Here is an 18,600-nt window from a genome sequence, read left to right as displayed (position 1 = left end):
GCCCAAGAGTTTGAGGTTATAGTGAGCTATGACCATGCCACTGCACTTTAGCCTGGGCAACAGAGCAAGACCCCATCTCTAAAACAAACAAACAAAAAGGGCAAAAGTGGTTCAGAAAAGAGAGTGAGTGACTTGGGGACTGGGGTGGGAAGCCAGGGAGAACATTCCAGGCAGAAGATGCAGTTGGTGCAAAGGCACAGAGGTATGCCCTATTTGGGAAGAACTGTGAGGAGATTCAAAAAAACTGCTGAAGCAAAACTTTTGAGGGAATAGTGGTGAGAGCGCAGGCTACAGAAGTTAGAAGGGACCAGATCTTGAGGGACCCTATTTATTATACTTCTGGAATTTACCCTGTAGGCCTGAAGAAGCTTCCAAAAGGTTTTAAATGGGGAAATTACAATAGTCTATATTTTAGGTAGAAAGGCAGTTTATACATTTTAGGAAACATTCTTGAACTTCTACATATCCCAGGTGTGGAGATAGGTGACAGAGATTAAAAAAAAATGTCTTCATCACAATTGAAAACCCTAAAGGGCTTAAGCTTAAATTCAGTGAGGGATGTTGCCCCTTTGAGCAGAGGCTGCGGGGGGGGGGGCCGCCTTGGAGAGAAGAGGCACTCAAGGAATATGAAAGCTATGGGGTGGGAATGGAAAGGTGGAGTCTAGGACGACCCCTTGGCGTGAGTGAATGGATAGAGGACAGCACCACCAGATGAAATAGGAAACATGAAGGAATTTCAGCCAGAACGTGTTAGGTTTGAGGAGCTGTTGTATGTCCAGGGAGAGATGACCAGAATGGGAGTAGGGTCATGACTCTGGAGCTCAGGAGAGAAGCAGTGCTAGAGGTTTGAAAGTTGTCAGTGTTTAAGGTACATGTTGGCACAAGGACTTAAAACCATGGCAGTGCTTGATGGAATAGCTTAGAGAGTCTGGAGAGAGAGAACAGGACCTCTGAGATTGAAGTCACCTGGAAAGGTTCAGTCAACACTGTTATTGTCTCCTCCTGGTTATTAAGTCTTCCTGCAGTCTTTTACCTTCTGGGCAAAATAAGTCTTTAGCTGTCACTCCTGGTCCCATTTTCCCTAGCCTTTTAAGCTTTACTTTCCTGATCCTTTGGATCAGCCACATAGTCTTTAATCCATGAAAATGTGGAAACCCTGAACAAACACGTACCTATGGTAAAGTATATGACAGAAGTGGCCCAGATGACCTTCAACACAGCAGCTAGAGTTGCTCTCTTTCCACTTACAGACCACTGCGGATGGAGGTGGCAAAAGAGGTAGAAAAAGAGGCAGTTTAGGGCCAAGATCTAAAATGATCCTGTCCAATATGGGAGCCACTGGCCATTTGTGGCTATTTAATTTAATTAAACCTAAATAAAAATTCAGTTCCTCAAATGCACTAGCCACATGTTCAATAACCACATGTGGCTAGTGGCTAATGTATTGGAAACTGCAGATAAAGGACATTTCTATCATCACAGAAAGTTTTACTGGCCAGAGCTGCAAAGCACCTATAAAAGAAGTCTTCCTTCTGGACTTTTCTGAAGGCCCACGAAGGCTTTTTGAAGAGTGCAGATGGGGGAGAAACTGAAAGGAGGATGAGGAGGGTTGGGAAATAGTGAACTACTCTAGCTATAAAAGGGAAGGAGTCATGAAGGAGGGCACAGAGAATAAGAAAAGCCAATCAGAGAATCTGAAGGAGAGGTACAATGGTGAAGCCAATCCTTTTTGCTGGGTAGAAACTTCACGGAGAAGTAGGAAAGCCACAGAAAATTCAGCTGTGTTGTCTTTAGAGTAGACAAGCCTAAAGAGAGAAGAAAAAATTCAGTTATGATGTTCAAACCATAAGACAGACAGTTACCACCAGGACATCAGTAGTTAATGAGAAGATCTCAAGTTAGATAGAGGCAAGCCAGCATCCTGGCGGCATGGTGTGTTTTCCCAGCCTACTTAAAAAAAGAAAGTTGAGAGGGCCCTGAGATTAAGAGTCCAAAATGGGCTTGAAATTCATGATTTATTGAGCTTTTCCTTTTTTGTGCCTGGCATTGTGCTAGGTACTATGCCACAAGAGGAGACAGTAAGGGTAGAAGCCCAAAGAAGGTGGTTTGGTGTTAAGAACAATGTATGGATAAGGGTTTGCAGAATCAGGAGAGATCAGGGAGGCATTCCAGAAAAGGAGTGCCCATGGAGATGAGACAGTGTGCCGTCTGGTTTGACTGGTAGAAAGAGAGTCCTGCATACATGTTCCTAATCAGGTTGTACTTTTTTTTTTTTGAGACAGAGTCTCACTCTGATGCCCAGGCTAGAGTGCAGTGTCATCATCTTATACACACTAAACTCTCTCCCTCTATTTCTTGAGTACAGGGACCATGTCTTTTTCACTCAGCTTTATGTCCATCAATAGCACAGTGCCTAACACCTAGTAGGAGTTCAGTAAAAGTCTATTGAAGTGCAAGAGTTCAAGCTTAATATGGAGGACAAAAAGAAAATGTAAATTTTTTTCTTTAGTTTAAATCAACTTAGATATAAGTAGAATATGATGATGATGAGTGAGTAGAAAGAACATGATGATGGCTAGGACACACTAGACCAGAAGTCACATGATGTAAGTAAGGCACATGTGTGTAGTGTGGCAGATGAGGAATGCATCTTAATGTTGTCATAAAGATGATTTCTTCTTATTTTCTTAACACTGCTGGGTGGGGGGGCAGGTAACATACTCAAAAAGAATATGATTAAAGGTAGGATAGTTTAGATCCCTCTCTAGGAGTCCATGTGCTCTCATCACTCCAGTGCCTTGAGTTTTGAAAATGTTAAAAAAAATTTTTAAAAGCAAAGGAAAAATGGGAGATAGAAAATGAGGTCTAGAAGTGGAATGGGGTAAAAAAGTAAAAGGGAGGCCGGGCGCTGTGGCTCACGCCTGTAATCCTAGCTCTTGGGAGGCCGAGGCGGGCGGATTGCTCAAGGTCAGGAGTTCAAAACCAGCCTGAGCAAGAGCGAGACCCCATCTCTACTATAAATAGAAAGAAATTAATTGGCCAACTGATATATATATAAAAAAATTAGCCGGGCATGGTGGCGCATGCCTGTAGTCCCAGCTACTCGGGAGGCTGAGGCAGAAGGATCACTCGAGCCCAGGAGTTTGAGGTTGCTGTGAGCTAGGCTGACGCCACGGCACTCACTCTAGCCTGGGCAACAAAGTGAGACTCTGTCTCAAAAAAAAAAAAAAAAAAAAAGTAAAAGGGGAATGGAGATAGCCCCACTCTCAGGTTTTCGTCAATAACTAGACCTTCCTTAGTGCTAACCTATGGGATAAAAAGGCACACTGGAAAAATCCAGGAAGCTGGAGAGGGGAAGAATTCTCTAAGAATGAGATGGAAATAATTAGAATTGAACACCTCTCCCATAGAGTAGCAAGGTAAATTTCTAGGATGTCAGGTCAGAAGTCATTGTTTCCAGGGGGCTCAGGTCTGTCTTGTTTTTACCTGGCCTCCTTTTTCCCACCTTCAGAAAATGTGTAAGAAGCACAAGTTTCCTCATTCAACTGGTGGGAGAAATTCTCAATTGGACTGTAGAGTAAGAGAATTCTAGGAATAGGCAAGCCTCCACAAAGCCTCAGAAATAGTTCTATGGAAAGGAGCAAACACAGGCATTTAACACCATTGGCCCCAGGGGCCTGAGACTAACCCCCAAAACTGTAGGTGCAGGTTCTCAGCATCCCACTCACTCCAAAGTCATCCCCAGTCTCACTTCCAGCTTCTTTTTCATGAAGCCAGGACTTCAGGAGACTGATCTGTTGTCCAACCAGATAGGGAAGGCTAAGGGATGCTTCCCCCATGCAAAAAACGAAATTGGATCCAGGCCTCCAGCTTCCTAGATCTTTTCTCGGGGGTCCCTGCGGACCCTAGTGTTCAAGTTCTTCGATTCTCAAGGCGCTCCCTTGGGCCTTGGGGCAGGATTCCCATTCTCTGTTTCTCCATCTCCCTGGAATTTTCCACTGCAGCTGCCTCCGCTCCCAGACACCCCTCCCTGGGCAAAATTCCCGGCTCCCTCCGCCTCCCCTTCCCTAATCACACCTCATTCCCACCCCCAGCCCTGAAGCCCAGCCCACAGCCCAGCCCACAGCCCACACTAACCCCGGTGGTCCCAGTTAGAGAAATGGGAGGCCATGCTCATTACAGAAGGGTAAGAGGGAGGGTCCCAGTCTCTCTTCAGGGAAGGGAGAAGGGACAGTGGAGGGGCTGGTCCCCCGTGGGCCTGGAGTGGGGGGAGTGGCCCTCCTCACATCCCCATATAAGGCAGGGCAAGAAGTTAGGCTTCTGGATTGGCTGATTCAAATGAGCATTCCACCTGGCAACAGGGTTTCTATTGGCTCTCAGGAAAAATAGGAGGAAGGTGGATGGAGGTTGTTGGTGGCGGTGATTGGAGGGGGGAGGGGAGTGGAGGTGACCGGAGTGGGGGGCGGTTACCAGGGCAACAGGGTAAGAGCCCAGCAGGGTGTCCGAGACAGCAGGCGGGGCTGGGAGGTGGAGAACTGGGTAGAGGAAAGGACGGCGGGAGGGAGAGGAAAGAGCCTGACCCGCCCGGAGGGAGCGAGACTGGGAGACTGGGGGGGGGGGGGGGGGTTGCGAAGGAGCCAGAGGGAGATAAATGAAGCAAGAGAGGAGGACAGAGATGGAGACAGTGAGAGACAGCTAAAGACATCAGCCAGTGAGTCAGAGGAACAGATTGAGAGAGGGAAATGTAAAGATCTCAGAGAAAAGATGGACAGAGTCCGGCAAGGAAAAAACCTGGGTCGGGCCCCCAGATTTTTGAGGAAACCGAGACTGAGAAACTGATAGTAGAGTCAGAGAAATTGGGAGGTGTGTACACCAAGGAACCAAAATATGGTGTATTTAACACTCAAATACAAAATAATAATGATCTATCAACGTGGTTTTTTATTAAGAAAATGAAAATTATAAAAAAGATGAAGAATAATGATAATGACAAATATGGGAGTGTGCACACACCAAAGATACCTTTTCCCAACCCAGCTTCCACCCCATTCACTTTCCTGACCTTTAATCCACACTCCAACCCCTGTTCCCTCCTGAAATCCCAAGCTTCTCAAAATGACTCAAAGATACGGAGGTGGAGGGCAAGGAGCTGAGGATGTGTGGAATAGGGTGGGGCCGGGACTCCAGACCTGGACCTGTGTTATATTTGCAAAGGAGGCAAAAGTCATACAGAAAGGCTGGGGAAGATGGCAGCAGAGGAAAGAGAAAAGCGAAGAGAGGGAAACTGTAAAAAATGAGGACATAAAGAGGAGTTGAGGAACACCAGCTAAGAATATAGGGCCAGGTGACCGACTCCGATAAGACAAGAACGGTGCTGTCCGGGGGAGATAGGGAAAGAGACCAGAGGTGGAAACCGGAGAAGAGGGTGTAGGAGAAGTGATAGAAGAATGAGAGAGATGAGGGATACAAATGGTTGTGAGGAGGGGTCTAGGTAAGATGACTGAGGAGGGAAGAAGAGAAATATTAGGACAGGCAAATAAAAGTGAAGTGAGCCAGGCGATAAGAAAGATCGAAGGTGGGGAGAGGTGGAAAAGAACCAAAGGAGACCGGGGGCCTCTGACTACCCTCCCATCACAGCAGAGCCAGGAAGGGAGGGACCCAGCAAGGGTCACGAATGTCAGTCGCGGCAGGGGAGAAGCTGGGCTGCCCTTTCTGCCCTCCCACCCCTCTGGAGGCCACCCAGAGACTGGATGGAGGACGAGAGGGGAAATCCAGCGTGATGTGGAAGTAGCTCCCCAACCCTCTTCCTCTTCTTTAAGCTTTTGGTTTCCCAAATACCTGCCCTGCCTTTCCATCTGCTCCCCCGCCCCACCACTTGGCAAAATCTCAGCGCTTTTTTTGGGGTCAGTAGGATTCTGGCCGCCTCTCCCGTCCGCCCCCCCTCCCCGAAAGACAGACTCCGCATTCGCAGGCAGTAGGTTAGGCTCTGGAAAGGTGCCTCCGCGCAGGAACCCCACCCCTTCCCACCTCCTCGCCCCACTCCCCTTTCTCCGCGGCCGTCAGTCGCTCCATTCCCCCTCCCGGTCTAGTCCTCCCGCCCGACTCTCGCTCTCCCTCCCCTCGCTTTCATCCTCCTATCCCCACCTCTCCAACCTCCTCTTTCATCCTCCTCCCCTCTCCTCTCCTCCCCGCTCCCGCCTGCCCCACCCCTGGGAAGCCCCTCCCGTCGGACAGCGCCGCCTTATAAGCGGGTTCCCTTCCCGGGGGCGGCAGCGGCTGGTCGGCGGCAGCTCTGCTGGTGCGGGGGCGGCTAGCCGGGGACCGAGCGACCGCGGCCGAGCGAGCCGGCCACCGCCTGCACCGCCCTTCCGCCCGCCCTCCGGACGGCCGCAGCCCTGCGGGTCTCCGCTCCAGACCCACCCCCGCCCCACCCCGCGCGCCTCAGCCGCCTCTTCCAGAGACCCAGCTGCCAAGCGGCCGCCGCCGCCGCCACCGCGCCAGGTTCCGGCCGCAGCCACCCTCCGCCGTCCAGGGCCCCTCCGCCTCGGCCCCGGGACCCCGGCTCCCCGCCAGCCCCGGCCCCGGCACCATGTCGGAGAAAAGCGTGGAGGCAGCGGCCGAGTTGAGCGCCAAGGTACGGGCGGGGGCGGCGGGGCCGGACCCGCGCAGCCCCGGGCCCGCCGCGGTCCTCCGCCCCAGGCCGCCCCCGACTGCCTCGCGCGGCCCTCGCGCCCGGTCCCGGCGGACCCCACTCCGCCCTCCCCCTCCCCAGCCTGGCGCTGCCTACCCCGCTCCGCGCGGCTCCCGCCAGCGCCCTCTAGCTGCCATGCGCGCACCCGGCCGCGCGCCGGCCTCGCCGCTCCGCTCGGCGCCCGGCCCGCCCGGCCCCCGCCCCGCCCGGCCCGCCGCGCCCGCCTCTGCCCCGGCCGCTTTCCCGTCGGAGCGCTCCGCGTCTCACTTTGCCGGCCCCCGCCCCGCGCCCCGTCCCCCGTCTCCACTTCCAGTCTGACCTCACCTTTCCTCTGCTAAGCGGTTTGAGATCCTCAAGTGTAAACAGGACTCTCCCGGGAGGCTACTCCTCGCGGCCCCTCCCCTCGCGGCCGACCGTCTCTTGCTTCGCTCCCTGGACGGCTACTGCTCCTCTGCCTCGGTTCTCATTCCCTTCTCTCGGCCCATCTACTTCCATTTCCTGTCCTCTACTGGCTTTCAGCTTTCCTTTCTCTTCATCGCCCCCCCCCACAACACACACACATACACATTTAAAGAGTCTCGAATTCCTAAAAATCAGAGGGGGGCGGGTATGGCCTTAGGAAAAGCTGAGCCTGGCATTGCCTGGAGCTGTCTTTGCCCTCGACAGCTCCCTTCCTGGGCCCCATCCCCTCGCCCTTGCCTCTCTTCCAGCCTTCCTCTAATTTCCCTAGGGAACCTGCGGAGTGTCGCTTTGGGAAATTAATTCGGCCAGGGTTTGGGGGCTGGGAGCCCGATCTTGTGTGTGTGTGTGTGTGGGGGGGTGCTGAGGAGCCGGCACACAGGTCTCCCGGAGGCCTGCGAAGGGAAAGCGGGGAGCCAATGGGATTAAAGGCAGTGGGAGAAGGGATGTGTGTGAGATCCGGCAAGGTGTGCCTGTGTGGCCCTCCGGTGGGCTGCGCGGTGGCATGTGATTTCACTGAGTAGGTGTCTTTGTATGTCTGAAATCCAGCGAGCGTGTGGGACTGCCCGTGTCAGTTACATGTGTGCATGTGAGACGTAGATGTTCTGGAGCCATGTTGTCGTTTTGTGAGTGCTGAGTGGTTCCACTGTGCTCTTGTGCTGTCTCAAGAGTGTGTACCAGAATGGCCAAACACCGGGCCATGTGTCTCCAATCGCGTGGGTGCTCCTCTGTAGCTGTCTGTGTGAATTGGTGTCAGCCTGTGTCAGTGCATGTGCCTGTGTTGAGTAAATGAGGCCAGAGGGCTGCTTAGCACAAGACCCAGAGCCTAGGTCACATACCCTCCTGGAAAAGGGATCATGGAAGGACAGTGACCAGAAGGACAGAACAGGGGAGGAGAGGGCCCAGCCCCTTGGACTTTGGTCCCTGGTATTTTCCCTCCCTCCCTCCCTCTCTCCCTCCTTGCAACAGCCCAGATGGGAAACTCAGGCCGTACAGACCTGGTGCTGCCCCCCCCCCCCCCCCGAAAAGCTGACAAGCCTCTGGCTCTCCTGGCCCAGGATGTAGGGAAAGGCCCACCAGGTAATAGAAATGCCATACCAACCTTGTGGCCAAGAAATGAAGACAGCACCATGAGATGAAAAAGAAACCTAGCTGGAGCAAGAGGGTGAAGTGTTCTGTGTTCCCTTTAAAGGGAGAAAGGACTTGAGTGTCCCCCAGTAGGCCTGCCATTTTGCACCAAGCCCCTCTCCTATCCCCAATCCTGTTCTAGAAAGGACACCCCCCCTACTCACACAGAAAACTTTCATCTGCGTGGACTCAGATACACAGAGTTGCACACTGACGCCAGGTCCGATCACACAAGGACACCTACAGTGCTGCTCTGTGCCTGCCAAGGGGTGGGATGGGGAGGACTGGAATCTGAATCGGAAGGCTGGTGTAGTGGTGTCCAGAGGGACTCTCATATGAGCATCTCCCTTTGCCATAGCAGAATAGGAGGACATCAAGGGCATGACTGCTGGGATCCTGGGGTGAAGGAGTTAAGGGGTAGTATGGCAGGAGGGTCCTCTAGACAAGTGCCTCCCCCATCTGCATTCCCATCCTACTCCAGACACAGCCCTTACGTGTGGCTCTCTCTTCATCTTCCATGTCTGATACTCTCCCTTCCATGTTCCCTTTTTCCTACTTTACCTACATTTCACTGGAAATGTCTACTTTTACTCCACTACACCTATGCATGCACCACAGGAAGTAGGAAGAAACTACTTGAACAGTTTTGGGGTTGGGAAGGTGGCTCTGGGAATATGCCAAAGTGTTCTCCCTATCCTGTAGTATTTGGCCAAGTGGACCTTGGGGATTAGGGAGACACAGACCAGGAGAAACAAAGGCCCTAGAAGCTGAAGGGGAAGCTGGGAGGGATGCCCAGGAGAGAGAGTACTCAGGAAAAGGCCCCAGAGGTAGACAAAAGGCAGAGCTGGCGGCAGTGGGGGGGCAGGCAGAAGAGGCGGAGGGACATGGAGAGGGGGTGGGGCACTGAGCTGCCAGCAGATGGAGGGGATTTGCTTTGCTGAGCTGAACTCTCCAGCCAGTGAGGTTTGGGAGAACTTGGAAGGGCTGGGGATCGGTTCCCCCCGGCTGCTGCTCCCCTTTCCTATCACTTCCCCGCCCTGCTTGGGTCTTAGGGAAGGTGTGTCTGGTCTCATCCCCTTTGTGGCCCTAATGGAAGGACCCTGACACCTCTGTTCTGTCTCTAAGCTATGGCCACCTTCTCCATTTCACACTCCTCGAAGCTCACTGCGGTGAGGGAGAACCAGGGCTGAGGGGACTCAAGAGCTGGACACCATTGTGGTGAGAGAAAGGTGACCTCTTTCTCCCTTACAGGACCTGAAGGAGAAGAAGGAGAAGGTGGAGGAGAAGGCAAGCCGGAAAGAGCGGAAGAAAGAAGTGGTGGAGGTGTGGAGGGGTCAGGCGGGAGAGGACCCCACCTGCCCTAGCAGTTTCCCCTCCAGTTACCTTCCTGGGGGCCAGGCCCTGCCCTTCCCTGCCCCCTGCCCCTCTCGCTGCTCTACCCTGGGGCCCTCCCAAGTCCTCTGGTGGTGCTGCCAGGAGCTGTAGCCTGAGGCGCTTCCTCTCCTGGTCCCCACAGGAGGAGGAGAATGGAGCTGAGGAGGAAGAAGAAGAAACTGCCGAGGATGGAGAGGAGGAGGATGAAGGGGAGGAAGAAGGTAGAGAGGGGCAGGGAGGCTGGGCTGGAAAAGTACAGGCTTAAAGGCTCAGAGTCAGGGTGGGTTCAAAGACCAGAAGCCGGGCTGAGGGCAACCACAGGGGGTCTCTGCCAGAGCTTCCTGTCCTTCCCCAATCACCCATTTCTGGCTCCTCAGATGAGGAAGAAGAAGAAGAGGATGACGAAGGGCCCGCGCTGAAGAGAGCTGCCGAAGAGGAGGTTTGGGCTGGGTTGTGGGGCCTGCGGGGCTGTCAGGGTTGCCTTGCCGCAGGGGCCGGGAGCCCTTTGGATTTGGACCCAGATCCCTGTGGTGGCACGGGAGGTGGCTGGCAGGGGCGGGACAGGGGACAATCTCCTCCCCATTTTACACTACCCGACTCTTCCTTTCCACAGGATGAAGCGGATCCCAAGCGGCAGAAGACAGAAAATGGGGCATCGGCATGAGCCATGCCCCCTGCCAAGGGGCTGGGGGTGGAGGCCCCTCAGGGCCTGGAGGTGGGGGTGGGAACAGACAAGTGCAGCCACTCTTCACCTGGCTCCTGCCCTGGGCCCTCACCAGAGGTGCCACCCTCTTCTTCCTCCCCAGCCTTCTCATTTCCGCCTCTCCACCCTCACTCTGCCATTGTCCACCTCCTGACCTGCTCCATCTGATTCCCCAGCTGGCCCCTGTTGCTCCTCTCTCTCTTTTGCTCTCTTCCTGCCTCTCCCACCAGTCCCACCCCTCCTCCAGAGGCCTCCCTCCTAACCTCTGCATCCCCAGCCTCATTCCCTGCCCCATCCTCTCCTGCCTGATCCCTCAGATCCCCTCCTCTCAGACAGCGCCAGGCCGGGGTGGGGCCGGGGTTGGGGCCGAGCCCCACAGCTGCCCCCCTCCCCTCCCCTTTTTGTATAATTTAATAAAGAAACGGTCGCGCTTCTGTTTTTAACCTGTCTCCTGCTTTGCCGGGGTCCAGTCAGTGTAAAGAAAGGGTAGAGAGGGAGGAGGGTGGCTGACTCACAGTCTGTCAAGACCCTTCCCATTGGAATAAAAGTAGCAGCACACTCTACACTCGAGACTCCACGAAGACAAGATCCGTCCCCCAGGGGTGCACCAGAGCCCAGCTCTTCTGAGAGCTGACATATGTCCTGTTTTGGATTCTCGGGGATGCTCCTCCCCAGCAATACACACTCCCCTGCTAACCCGCACAAGACCTAGACACTGCTGAGCCCAGTGGAAAGCCCTGTTGTGCTGAACCAGGCACACAGAAACAGGAAGTCCTGCCCCTGACTTGGGAGAGGGCTGGCAGGCCTGGGTCTCGGCCTCCTGGGATGCCCTCTGTCTGGCAAGGAGGATGCCGAGCTCCAGTCACGGTCATGTAGGGGAGAACTCCAGGAACTGTTGTGATCCCTGGGTCTCCTGCATGTTCTTGTCACCTGCCCTCCAACTCACCCAGGGTGCATGGGCTGGGCTGGGGCAAGAGTTATCTGGCTCAGGCTTCCTTCCCTAGTCCCTCTGCTTCAGTTTTTCTTGAGTTCAATTTGCATTGCAAGATTCCTGCATTTCTCCATCTACATATGACTCTTGTCCTATGCTCTTAGTTCAGAACCTCTGGATTGGGGGAAGCAGAGGGGTCTGAGCTGGGAGGAAGTGGGGTTGACTCACTGACAATACCATTCTTCCCAGGAGACACCCAGACTCACCCAAGGTCAGGATACACACACAAACACACACAGTTTTTATCTTCACATTCCCTAACCTTGGGAAATTATTTCATCTCTTTGAGCTTCAGTTTCCTCATCTGTACAATGGGGGAAAATACTAGATCTCATGAGTTACTATATGTGAAGCATCCAATACAGTGCCCAGTGCATAATGAAGGCTCCATAGGATATAGCTATTCTTCCTTCCTCCCCACTTGGCATGCTCTTCCCCAGACCTACCATCTTTTAGGGTGCAGTGAAGCTTCCTGTCCACCTTGTTGCCTGGAGACATTGTACGGATGGATGGGTGGGGGACAAGTCTGAGGGATGATGGAGTTCTGAGAGATTAAGGGCAGGAGGGAAGTACCAAGGAAAGAGCATGGTGAAAAAAAAGTGTGAATGCAGGACTGAGAGGCAGCTTAGGGATGGGCAAGGGGGTTGCTCCAGGAGAGCTGGTTGGTGGAGGAGGGCAGAAGAAGCGTGGGGGAGGGGGCGGTGGGGAGACCCAGGGCTGAGGAAGTAAACAAGGGGAGCGCCACCACAGAGGTGGAGGGTGATGCTGCTGGGAATCAGCCCCCTCAGACTTTCCACTGCGAAGCGAAACCATGAGCCCTGGGGTGTGGGGGGCGGCGACAAGGAGGGGAAGTGGGGAAGGTGGAAGGAAAGCAGAGGGACAGGGGTGAGGGCCTAGGAGCAGCAGAACGGCAGGCATCCCAGCTGACAGCCACCCTGACAGCCACTGTGCCTCCACTCTGCCCTGCCCATTCCCTGGGACACCCCATCTCCCCAGGCTGCCTGGTCTGACCAGCTTTGCCCTGGATTCCAGCCTCTGATCACTGTCCCTCCCCACCCTCTCTCCAGGCCTCCCCCTGTCCCCCTTCCTCCACCTCCCTCTCTGTAGAACTTCTCTTTTGTCCCCCTCCTTCCTTCTCTGACCTCCTCATTTTGGAGGGCTCAGCGTGGCCCAGGACATAGGAGAAATGTGGGAGGCTCCGTTCCTGGGCTTGCTGCTTCTGCAACTGCTGTGGGTGGCTCCAGGTAAGGTGGGGATGGTGGGAGGGTTGATCTCCAGACCTGTAGGAGGGGACAGCAGGGATCTCTCTATGGCCTCAAAGATCCTGAGGTCCTCAGTTGGGTGTGGTGGCCTGCACCTGAGTCCCAGCTACTCAGGAGGCTGAGGCAGGAGGACGGCTTGAGCCCAAGCAGTGAGCTATTATGCCGCCACTGCACTCTAGCCTTGGCAACTTTGTCTCTAAAAAACAAACAAAAAAAACACCTCCCAAGGTCCTTAACTCTGTGGTGGCTCCTTCTAACTCCCTTCTTGGGAGCAGTCCTTCCACCCCCAAAGCCTCTCTTGGGTTTCCTCCTTGGCAGAGAAGGGATAGAAACCCAAGCTCTTCCTCCATCCTGTCCCTCTCTCGGGGAAACACTCAGGCTCCTTCTCTAATCCTAAAGGCCCCTCCCCTTGGCCTCTCTTTTGCTCCCCCAGTGGAAGCTCCAGGGCCTGGGACAGAGGTCCCAGTGGTGTGGGCACAGGAGGGGGCGCCTGCCCAGCTCCCCTGCAGCCCTGCAGCCCCCCTCCAGGATGCCAGCCTTCTGCGAAGAGGAGGGGTCACTTGGCAGCATCAACCAGACAGGTATGTGCCCCAAACTTGGGCAACAGGACCTCTGAATCCAGCACCAATAGCAACCAGATTCAACCCAACACCCAAGCCAGCCCTCTGTCCCCTTGCCTCAGGTGTCAGTCCCTTTGAAGCCAGTGACTCAGCCAGCCCCCCAGAACCTTCCTGCCCTTCCTCCACAGACTGCCCCCCACCTGCACCCCACGTATGCCCGACTCTTCAGTAGTGGGTGGAGCAGGCCCCAGCCCAACCAGAGAGCGTCAGGGATCAGGGGACGGTTGGGGGTGGGCCAAGAGGTCTCTTGGTAGGGGCGTCTCCATCCTCAAAGCCTGGCTGACTGCATCTTCTGGGGCTTCTTCCCCTTCGAGCTTCTCAATTCCCTTCTGTCTCCCGCGCAGCGGCCCGCCGACCCCGGGCTCTCGCCCGGCAGCTCCCTCCCACTACACGGTGCTGAGCGTGGGTCCCGGAGGCCTGCGCAGCGGGAGGCTGCCGCTGCAGCCCCGCGTCCAGCTGGAAGAGCGCGGCCTCCAGCGCGGGGACTTCTCGCTGTGGCTGCGCCCAGCGCAGCGCGCCGACGCCGGCGAGTACCGCGCCCGCGTGCGCCTCGGGGACCGCGCCCTCGCCTGCCGCCTCCGTTTGCGCGTGGGCCAGGCCTCGAGTAGGTGGGGCGGGACGAGGGGCGAGGGGCTGGGAGGAGGGCCCCGTTCCCGCCGCCCCGAAGCAGGAAGGGCTGGGACAGACGCTGCCAGCGCCCCCAGAAGGGTAGAGGAAGCGGGTGGGGAACCTGATTGAGGGGAAGGTGCCCCCAAGCACGAAGAACGGGTAGGGGGAGGAGCGCCCTGTGGAGAGACTGTGTCACACCCTGAGCTCCCCTTCCCCGGCCCCCACTGCGGGAGTGCCCTGGTGGAGGTGGGGAGGCACTTCTGCGGGGGCGGGCAGTGCGTGCGGGCTGGCTAGAGTGATTCATTTCAGACGTCTGTAGCTCAGGGGTGGGCTTAGTGGGGATCCTCATGCTAGGCCTGGAGAAGGGGGGTAGATGCTGCTGAGTCAAATTGTGGTGGGAGCAGAGGAAAGTAGTCCAGGGGCCTCTGGAGTTCCACCTTAAGCACCTCCAGGCGTCAAGCACTGAGCTAGGTGGAGGGGAGACAAATCTAAAGTAAGGTCCCTGTTTCCAGGTGCTCCCAGTGTGGTTGGCTTGCTGTGTTGGTGAAGTGTTTCCAGTAGGGCTGATCAAGTCCTCTTTATCCTTGCACAGTGACTGCCAGCCCCCCAGGGTCTCTCAAGACCTCCAACTGGGTCATTTTGAACTGCTCCTTCAGCCGGCCTGACCGGCCAGCCTCTGTGCACTGGTTCCGGGGCCAGGGCCGGGTCCCTGTCCAGGAGTCCCCGCATCACCACCTAGCCGAAAGCTTCCTCTTCCTGCCCAAAGTCAGCCCCCTGGACTCTGGGCCCTGGGGCTGCATCCTCACCTACAGAGATGGCTTCAATGTCTCCATCATGTACAACCTCACGGTTCTGGGTAACTCCTCCAGTGTGCCTTCACACTTGACCACAACTCCTTCCTGCTCCCTGTCACCTCCCCTCACTTCTAGGTCCCCAAACCAGATTCTCAGCAGCTAGTGCTGCCTGTCATTGACTGCTCTGGGCCTGTCTGACCCGTTTGAGCTGCCCTCTCCCCTTCCAGCTTTCCCCTGGCCTCTCAGCCTCACTCTCCGCTCTGGCTCCCACTCTCTCCCGCTCCCACTGGCCCAGCCCACTTTCTGGCTTTCTAAGCATCTTTGGTTCATCCACCTTATTCTGCTCCTAGTGCTCTTCAGAGCCAGAACACCTCCTTCACTCTTCTGCCTCCCTCCACTGCAGTCCCAGGCTCCATCCCCACTGCACCTCCTACCCCAGCTTTAGCTTTGGATTCCCTTTTCTCTGCAGGCCTGGAGCCCCTCACCCCCTTGACAGTGTACGCTGTAGCAGGTTCCACAGCGGAGCTGCCCTGCCACCTGTCTCCTGGTGTGGGGACCCAGGCTTCCCTCACCGCCAAGTGGGCCCCTCCTGGGGGAGGCCCTGACCTCCTGGTGGCTGGAGACAATGGCAATTTTACCCTTCGACTGGAAGCTGTGAGCCAGGCCCAAGCTGGGACCTACAGCTGCTGCATCCATCTGCAGGGGCAGCAGCTCACTGCCAGCATCACCTTGGCAGTCATTACAGGTCAGCTCCAGGTGGGAAAGGAGTAGCTCCCATACCAGGGGAGCAAGGTCAGGGAGGGACATCTGGCTGGGCAATGACTGGGCAAATCCACTCCATGATGCCAGGCCACTGGGCACAAGTACTAGAGACTGCCCATTGCATTCTCCTCTTTTCTCACCCCCATTATAAACAACTGAAACTGAAAATCTCCCCTTGAGTCACAACATAAATGTTCCACTGTTCTCTCCGGGACTCCCCTGCTCTGAATTGGCTGGAAGGTCTGGAAAGTTAGGAGAGGTGACCAAAGTTTGAATGGTTCAAGAAAGGTGGAATATATTTGTTGAATCCTTGTCAACTTTGGGGCCAGGGCTTGGGTTAAAGTTGCAGGAAGTGGCCTGGGTTTGGGAGGAGTTAAATAAATCAATCCCTTGGTCAGCAAATATTTACTGAGCAAGGGTTTTTCAAGACAGTATAAAACAAACAGGGAAAAAAAGAATAGTCGGGAAGTATGTGTTGACTGATTGGTAACTGTCAGCCATGACAGATTAGCCATGTCTGCAGCACTCACCTGTGGCCACTAAATAGTAACAACACATGGTAGGTGCTTAATAATATATATTGAATGAATAAATGAACATGCTAACAAATAATACATCTCTTGAGGGCCAATCCTGAATTTCCACCCACTTTCTGGATAGCTCTACCTAGATATTAGGCCACCCCTCAGCCTCACCCTGAGCCCTGTCTTTTCCTCACACCAATCCTGGCTCTAAGTAACTCCATGAGTACCCCACCCACCCTGAAACCTGGCCTCCCTGTCCTCACATCAGCTCAGTCACCACAACCCACCAGTTCTCAGTCCAGTGACTTCTTGAGGGTCAACTGCTCTGTGTACTACAGCTCTGCGGAAGAGATGTTGTTACTCTTGTTTTAGAGAGAAGCAACTTTCTCAAAGCACGCGGCTGGGCAGTGTCAGACTCGGGGTCTGCACTCAGGTGTCTCTGTCATCAAATCTTCACTCTCCCCGTACACCACTCTCAGTCAGGTCAGGGCCCTGCACCCTTTGTCTCCTCCCACCCACCTATCTCTCACTCTACAGCTTTTCTTTTTTTTTCTTTTTGATAAGTCTATTCAGATATTTTGCTGATCACTCCACAGCTTTGAGAACGCTCTGTCTCCACACCAGTGGGTGTGGGTCAGCTCACTGGTCTCTATACTTTCAGAAAGGGGGATAAGTTCATTCAGGGGCACCACAAGGCAGGGCACTGGTGTGAGCCATGTGATAGAAGTGGGAAAATTATAAGGTGGATTGGGGACCAACTCATTTGACCGATACTGAGGGTTATGGGCATTTGTGTAGAACGTAGGTAAAAGAAGCTGAAATGGTATTTCTTATGTGGTCTTTCAGGGCCAGTTTGAGTGTGAACAATGTCCTAAAGGCAATAGGGAGGCCAGAGAGTTTTTGAACAGGGGAGGGAGCTCACCAGAGCATTGTCTTGATAAGATTAATTTGGCCATGAGCCCTGACCCCCTCCCCCAACCCCACCGAGTCGGAACCCAAGTGAGTGCGGGGTGATTGAGACTAGGGACTGGACCTGTGCCACCAAGCAAGGGGGCTGGAACCCCAAAAGATCTCTTCCTTCTAATTTTTTCAGTGACTCCCAAATCCCTTGGGCCACCTGGCTCCCCAGGGAAGCTGCTTTGTGAGGTGACTCCCGCATCTGGACAAGAGCGCTTTGTGTGGCACCCCCTGGACAACCCGTCCTGGGGGAGCTCCGCAGGACCCTGGCTGGAGGTGCAGGAGGCCGGGCTCCATTCCCAGCCCTGGCAATGCCAGCTGTACCAGGGGGAGAGGCTCCTAGGAGCAGCGGTGTACTTGCCAGAGCTGTCTAGTCCAGGTCTGAGGCCCCAGTGTGTCACAGCCCCAACTCCAGAGCAATCATCTTGATCCCCTTTCCAGATGACCCCCACCAGCCCCCATCCCAGTGCCTTTCTTTCCAGTCAGGGACCTGACTTAGAGCCCTTGTCTAGGACTGACCCACTTCTGCCACTAGTTAGCTGAATGACCCTGGACAAGTCCCTTAAACTCTCTGAACCCCATTGCACCTGTGTAAAGTGTGAGGAGGTAGCAGCCCTGACCCTGTGCCTAATCCTGTACTTTCTTCATAGGTGCCCAGCACTCTGGCAGAGCCCCAGGTGCCCCACACACAGGTCACCTCCCTCTCTTTCTCATCCTGGGTATCCTGTGTCCACTCCTTTTGGTGACTGGAGCCTTTGGCTTTCACCTTCGGCGAAGACCGGTGAGCCAGGGACATGCGCTTCCCAGCTGGCTGCCCCTCTCCTCCATCCTCAGTGCTGGCTGGCACCCTTCCTGGGGAGGATGACCAATGGGGACCCTGGACTTGCTTCAGAGCCTCCCTCCTCATAAGCCTCTCACTTCAGGGACCCCTTGTGTGGGGGGTGGGTGGGGGGAGGATTGAAGGGGCTGAGAGAAGGCCAGGACCAGATGGGGAGGGCAGGGGGGCTGAGGAAAAGCAGATGGACTCAGCGTCCTTCCTCCTCCCACCTCCCTCTCTCTCTCCATTTCTTCCCACAGTGGCGACCAAGAAGGTTTTCTGCCTTAGAGGATGGGATTCACCCTCCTCACGCTGAGAGCAAGTTAGAGGGGCTGGAGCAGGAACTGGAGCCTGAGGCTGAGCCCGAGGCTGAGGCCGAGCCTCCAGAGCTGGAGCCAGAGCAGGAGCCAGAGCTGGAGCAGGAGCCTGAGCTGGGGCTGGAGCTGGAGCAGCTCTGACCTGAAGCTTAAACAGCCAGCACGTCTCAGCAGCTCAGTCCAAATAAACTCCCTGTCAGCAGCAAGCCTGAGTCTGACTCGTTCTCTTGTCCAGTGAAGGTTCCAGTCTCTCCCCAGCCCCTGGGGGTTCCCTTCTCCCACTCTAGCCTCACTCTAGCCTCCTAACCTACTTTCCCCAGCCCATCTCCCTCATCTTCCCCTTTTCTGTTTCTGGCCGCTTTGTTTCTTCCTTGGTGTGTGTGTGTGTGTGTGTGTGTGTGTGTGTGTGTGTGTGTGTGTGTGTGTGTGTCTCCCCTGGGGAATCATTTTTCTGAAGCTCCAAAAATCCTCGCCCCTTACCTCCGCAGCCCCCTCCCCCGTCTCCACCCACCACGGCATGCTGGCTGCCCTGGTTTCCTTTATATTTTTGTCTCTCCGGCCCACCCCACTCCATGCTCAGCTGCACTTCAGC

General features: G+C 55.1%; 2 protein-coding genes across 3 annotated transcripts; both read left to right on the top strand.

Annotated features, from left to right (window-relative positions):
- The first annotated feature begins 6,253 nt into the window (after window positions 1–6,253).
- PTMS (parathymosin) lies at window positions 6,254–10,798 on the top strand. Its single transcript, XM_012760511.2, has 5 exons — window positions 6,254–6,634; window positions 9,530–9,601; window positions 9,795–9,873; window positions 10,030–10,091; window positions 10,266–10,798. Exons 1-5 carry the CDS (start codon window positions 6,590–6,592, stop codon window positions 10,314–10,316), a joined length of 309 nt encoding a protein of 102 aa, XP_012615965.1. The 5' UTR covers window positions 6,254–6,589; the 3' UTR covers window positions 10,317–10,798.
- A 1,420-nt stretch (window positions 10,799–12,218) lies between these two features.
- LAG3 (lymphocyte activating 3) lies at window positions 12,219–18,214 on the top strand. Of its 2 annotated transcripts, XM_012760476.2 has the most exons (8): window positions 12,219–12,590; window positions 13,042–13,189; window positions 13,573–13,832; window positions 14,430–14,693; window positions 15,101–15,376; window positions 17,011–17,253; window positions 17,525–17,655; window positions 17,952–18,214. In XM_012760476.2, the coding sequence occupies exons 1-8, from the start codon at window positions 12,533–12,535 to the stop codon at window positions 18,147–18,149; spliced, it is 1,578 nt and encodes a 525-aa protein (XP_012615930.2). In that variant the 5' UTR covers window positions 12,219–12,532; the 3' UTR covers window positions 18,150–18,214. The 2 variants fall into 2 exon arrangements, with proteins under 2 accessions (XP_012615930.2, XP_075862967.1); XM_076006852.1 differs by lacking the exon at window positions 17,011–17,253.
- The last annotated feature ends 386 nt before the right edge of the window (window positions 18,215–18,600 follow it).

Source organism: Microcebus murinus, chromosome 10 (genome assembly GCF_040939455.1).
Source record: "Microcebus murinus isolate Inina chromosome 10, M.murinus_Inina_mat1.0, whole genome shotgun sequence".
Taxonomy (NCBI): domain Eukaryota; kingdom Metazoa; phylum Chordata; class Mammalia; order Primates; family Cheirogaleidae; genus Microcebus; species Microcebus murinus.
The sequence above is the reverse complement of the archived record's forward strand: the minus strand, read 5'-3'. Positions and strand labels throughout refer to the sequence as shown.

Excerpts from the sequence above, each read along its gene's own strand:
- PTMS (XM_012760511.2), top strand. The coding sequence starts at position 6,590 with ATGTCGGAGAAAAGCGTGGAGGCAGCGGCCGAGTTGAGCGCCAAG. Across the intron at positions 9,874-10,029 it reads GGATGAAGGGGAGGAAGAAG|ATGAGGAAGAAGAAGAAGAG; the intron begins GTAGAGAGGGGC and ends CTGGCTCCTCAG. Across the intron at positions 10,092-10,265 it reads AGAGAGCTGCCGAAGAGGAG|GATGAAGCGGATCCCAAGCG; the intron begins GTTTGGGCTGGG and ends TCCTTTCCACAG.
- LAG3 (XM_012760476.2), top strand. The coding sequence starts at position 12,533 with ATGTGGGAGGCTCCGTTCCTGGGCTTGCTGCTTCTGCAACTGCTGTGG. Across the intron at positions 13,190-13,572 it reads TGGCAGCATCAACCAGACAG|CGGCCCGCCGACCCCGGGCT; the intron begins GTATGTGCCCCA and ends TCTCCCGCGCAG. Across the intron at positions 13,833-14,429 it reads GCGCGTGGGCCAGGCCTCGA|TGACTGCCAGCCCCCCAGGG; the intron begins GTAGGTGGGGCG and ends ATCCTTGCACAG.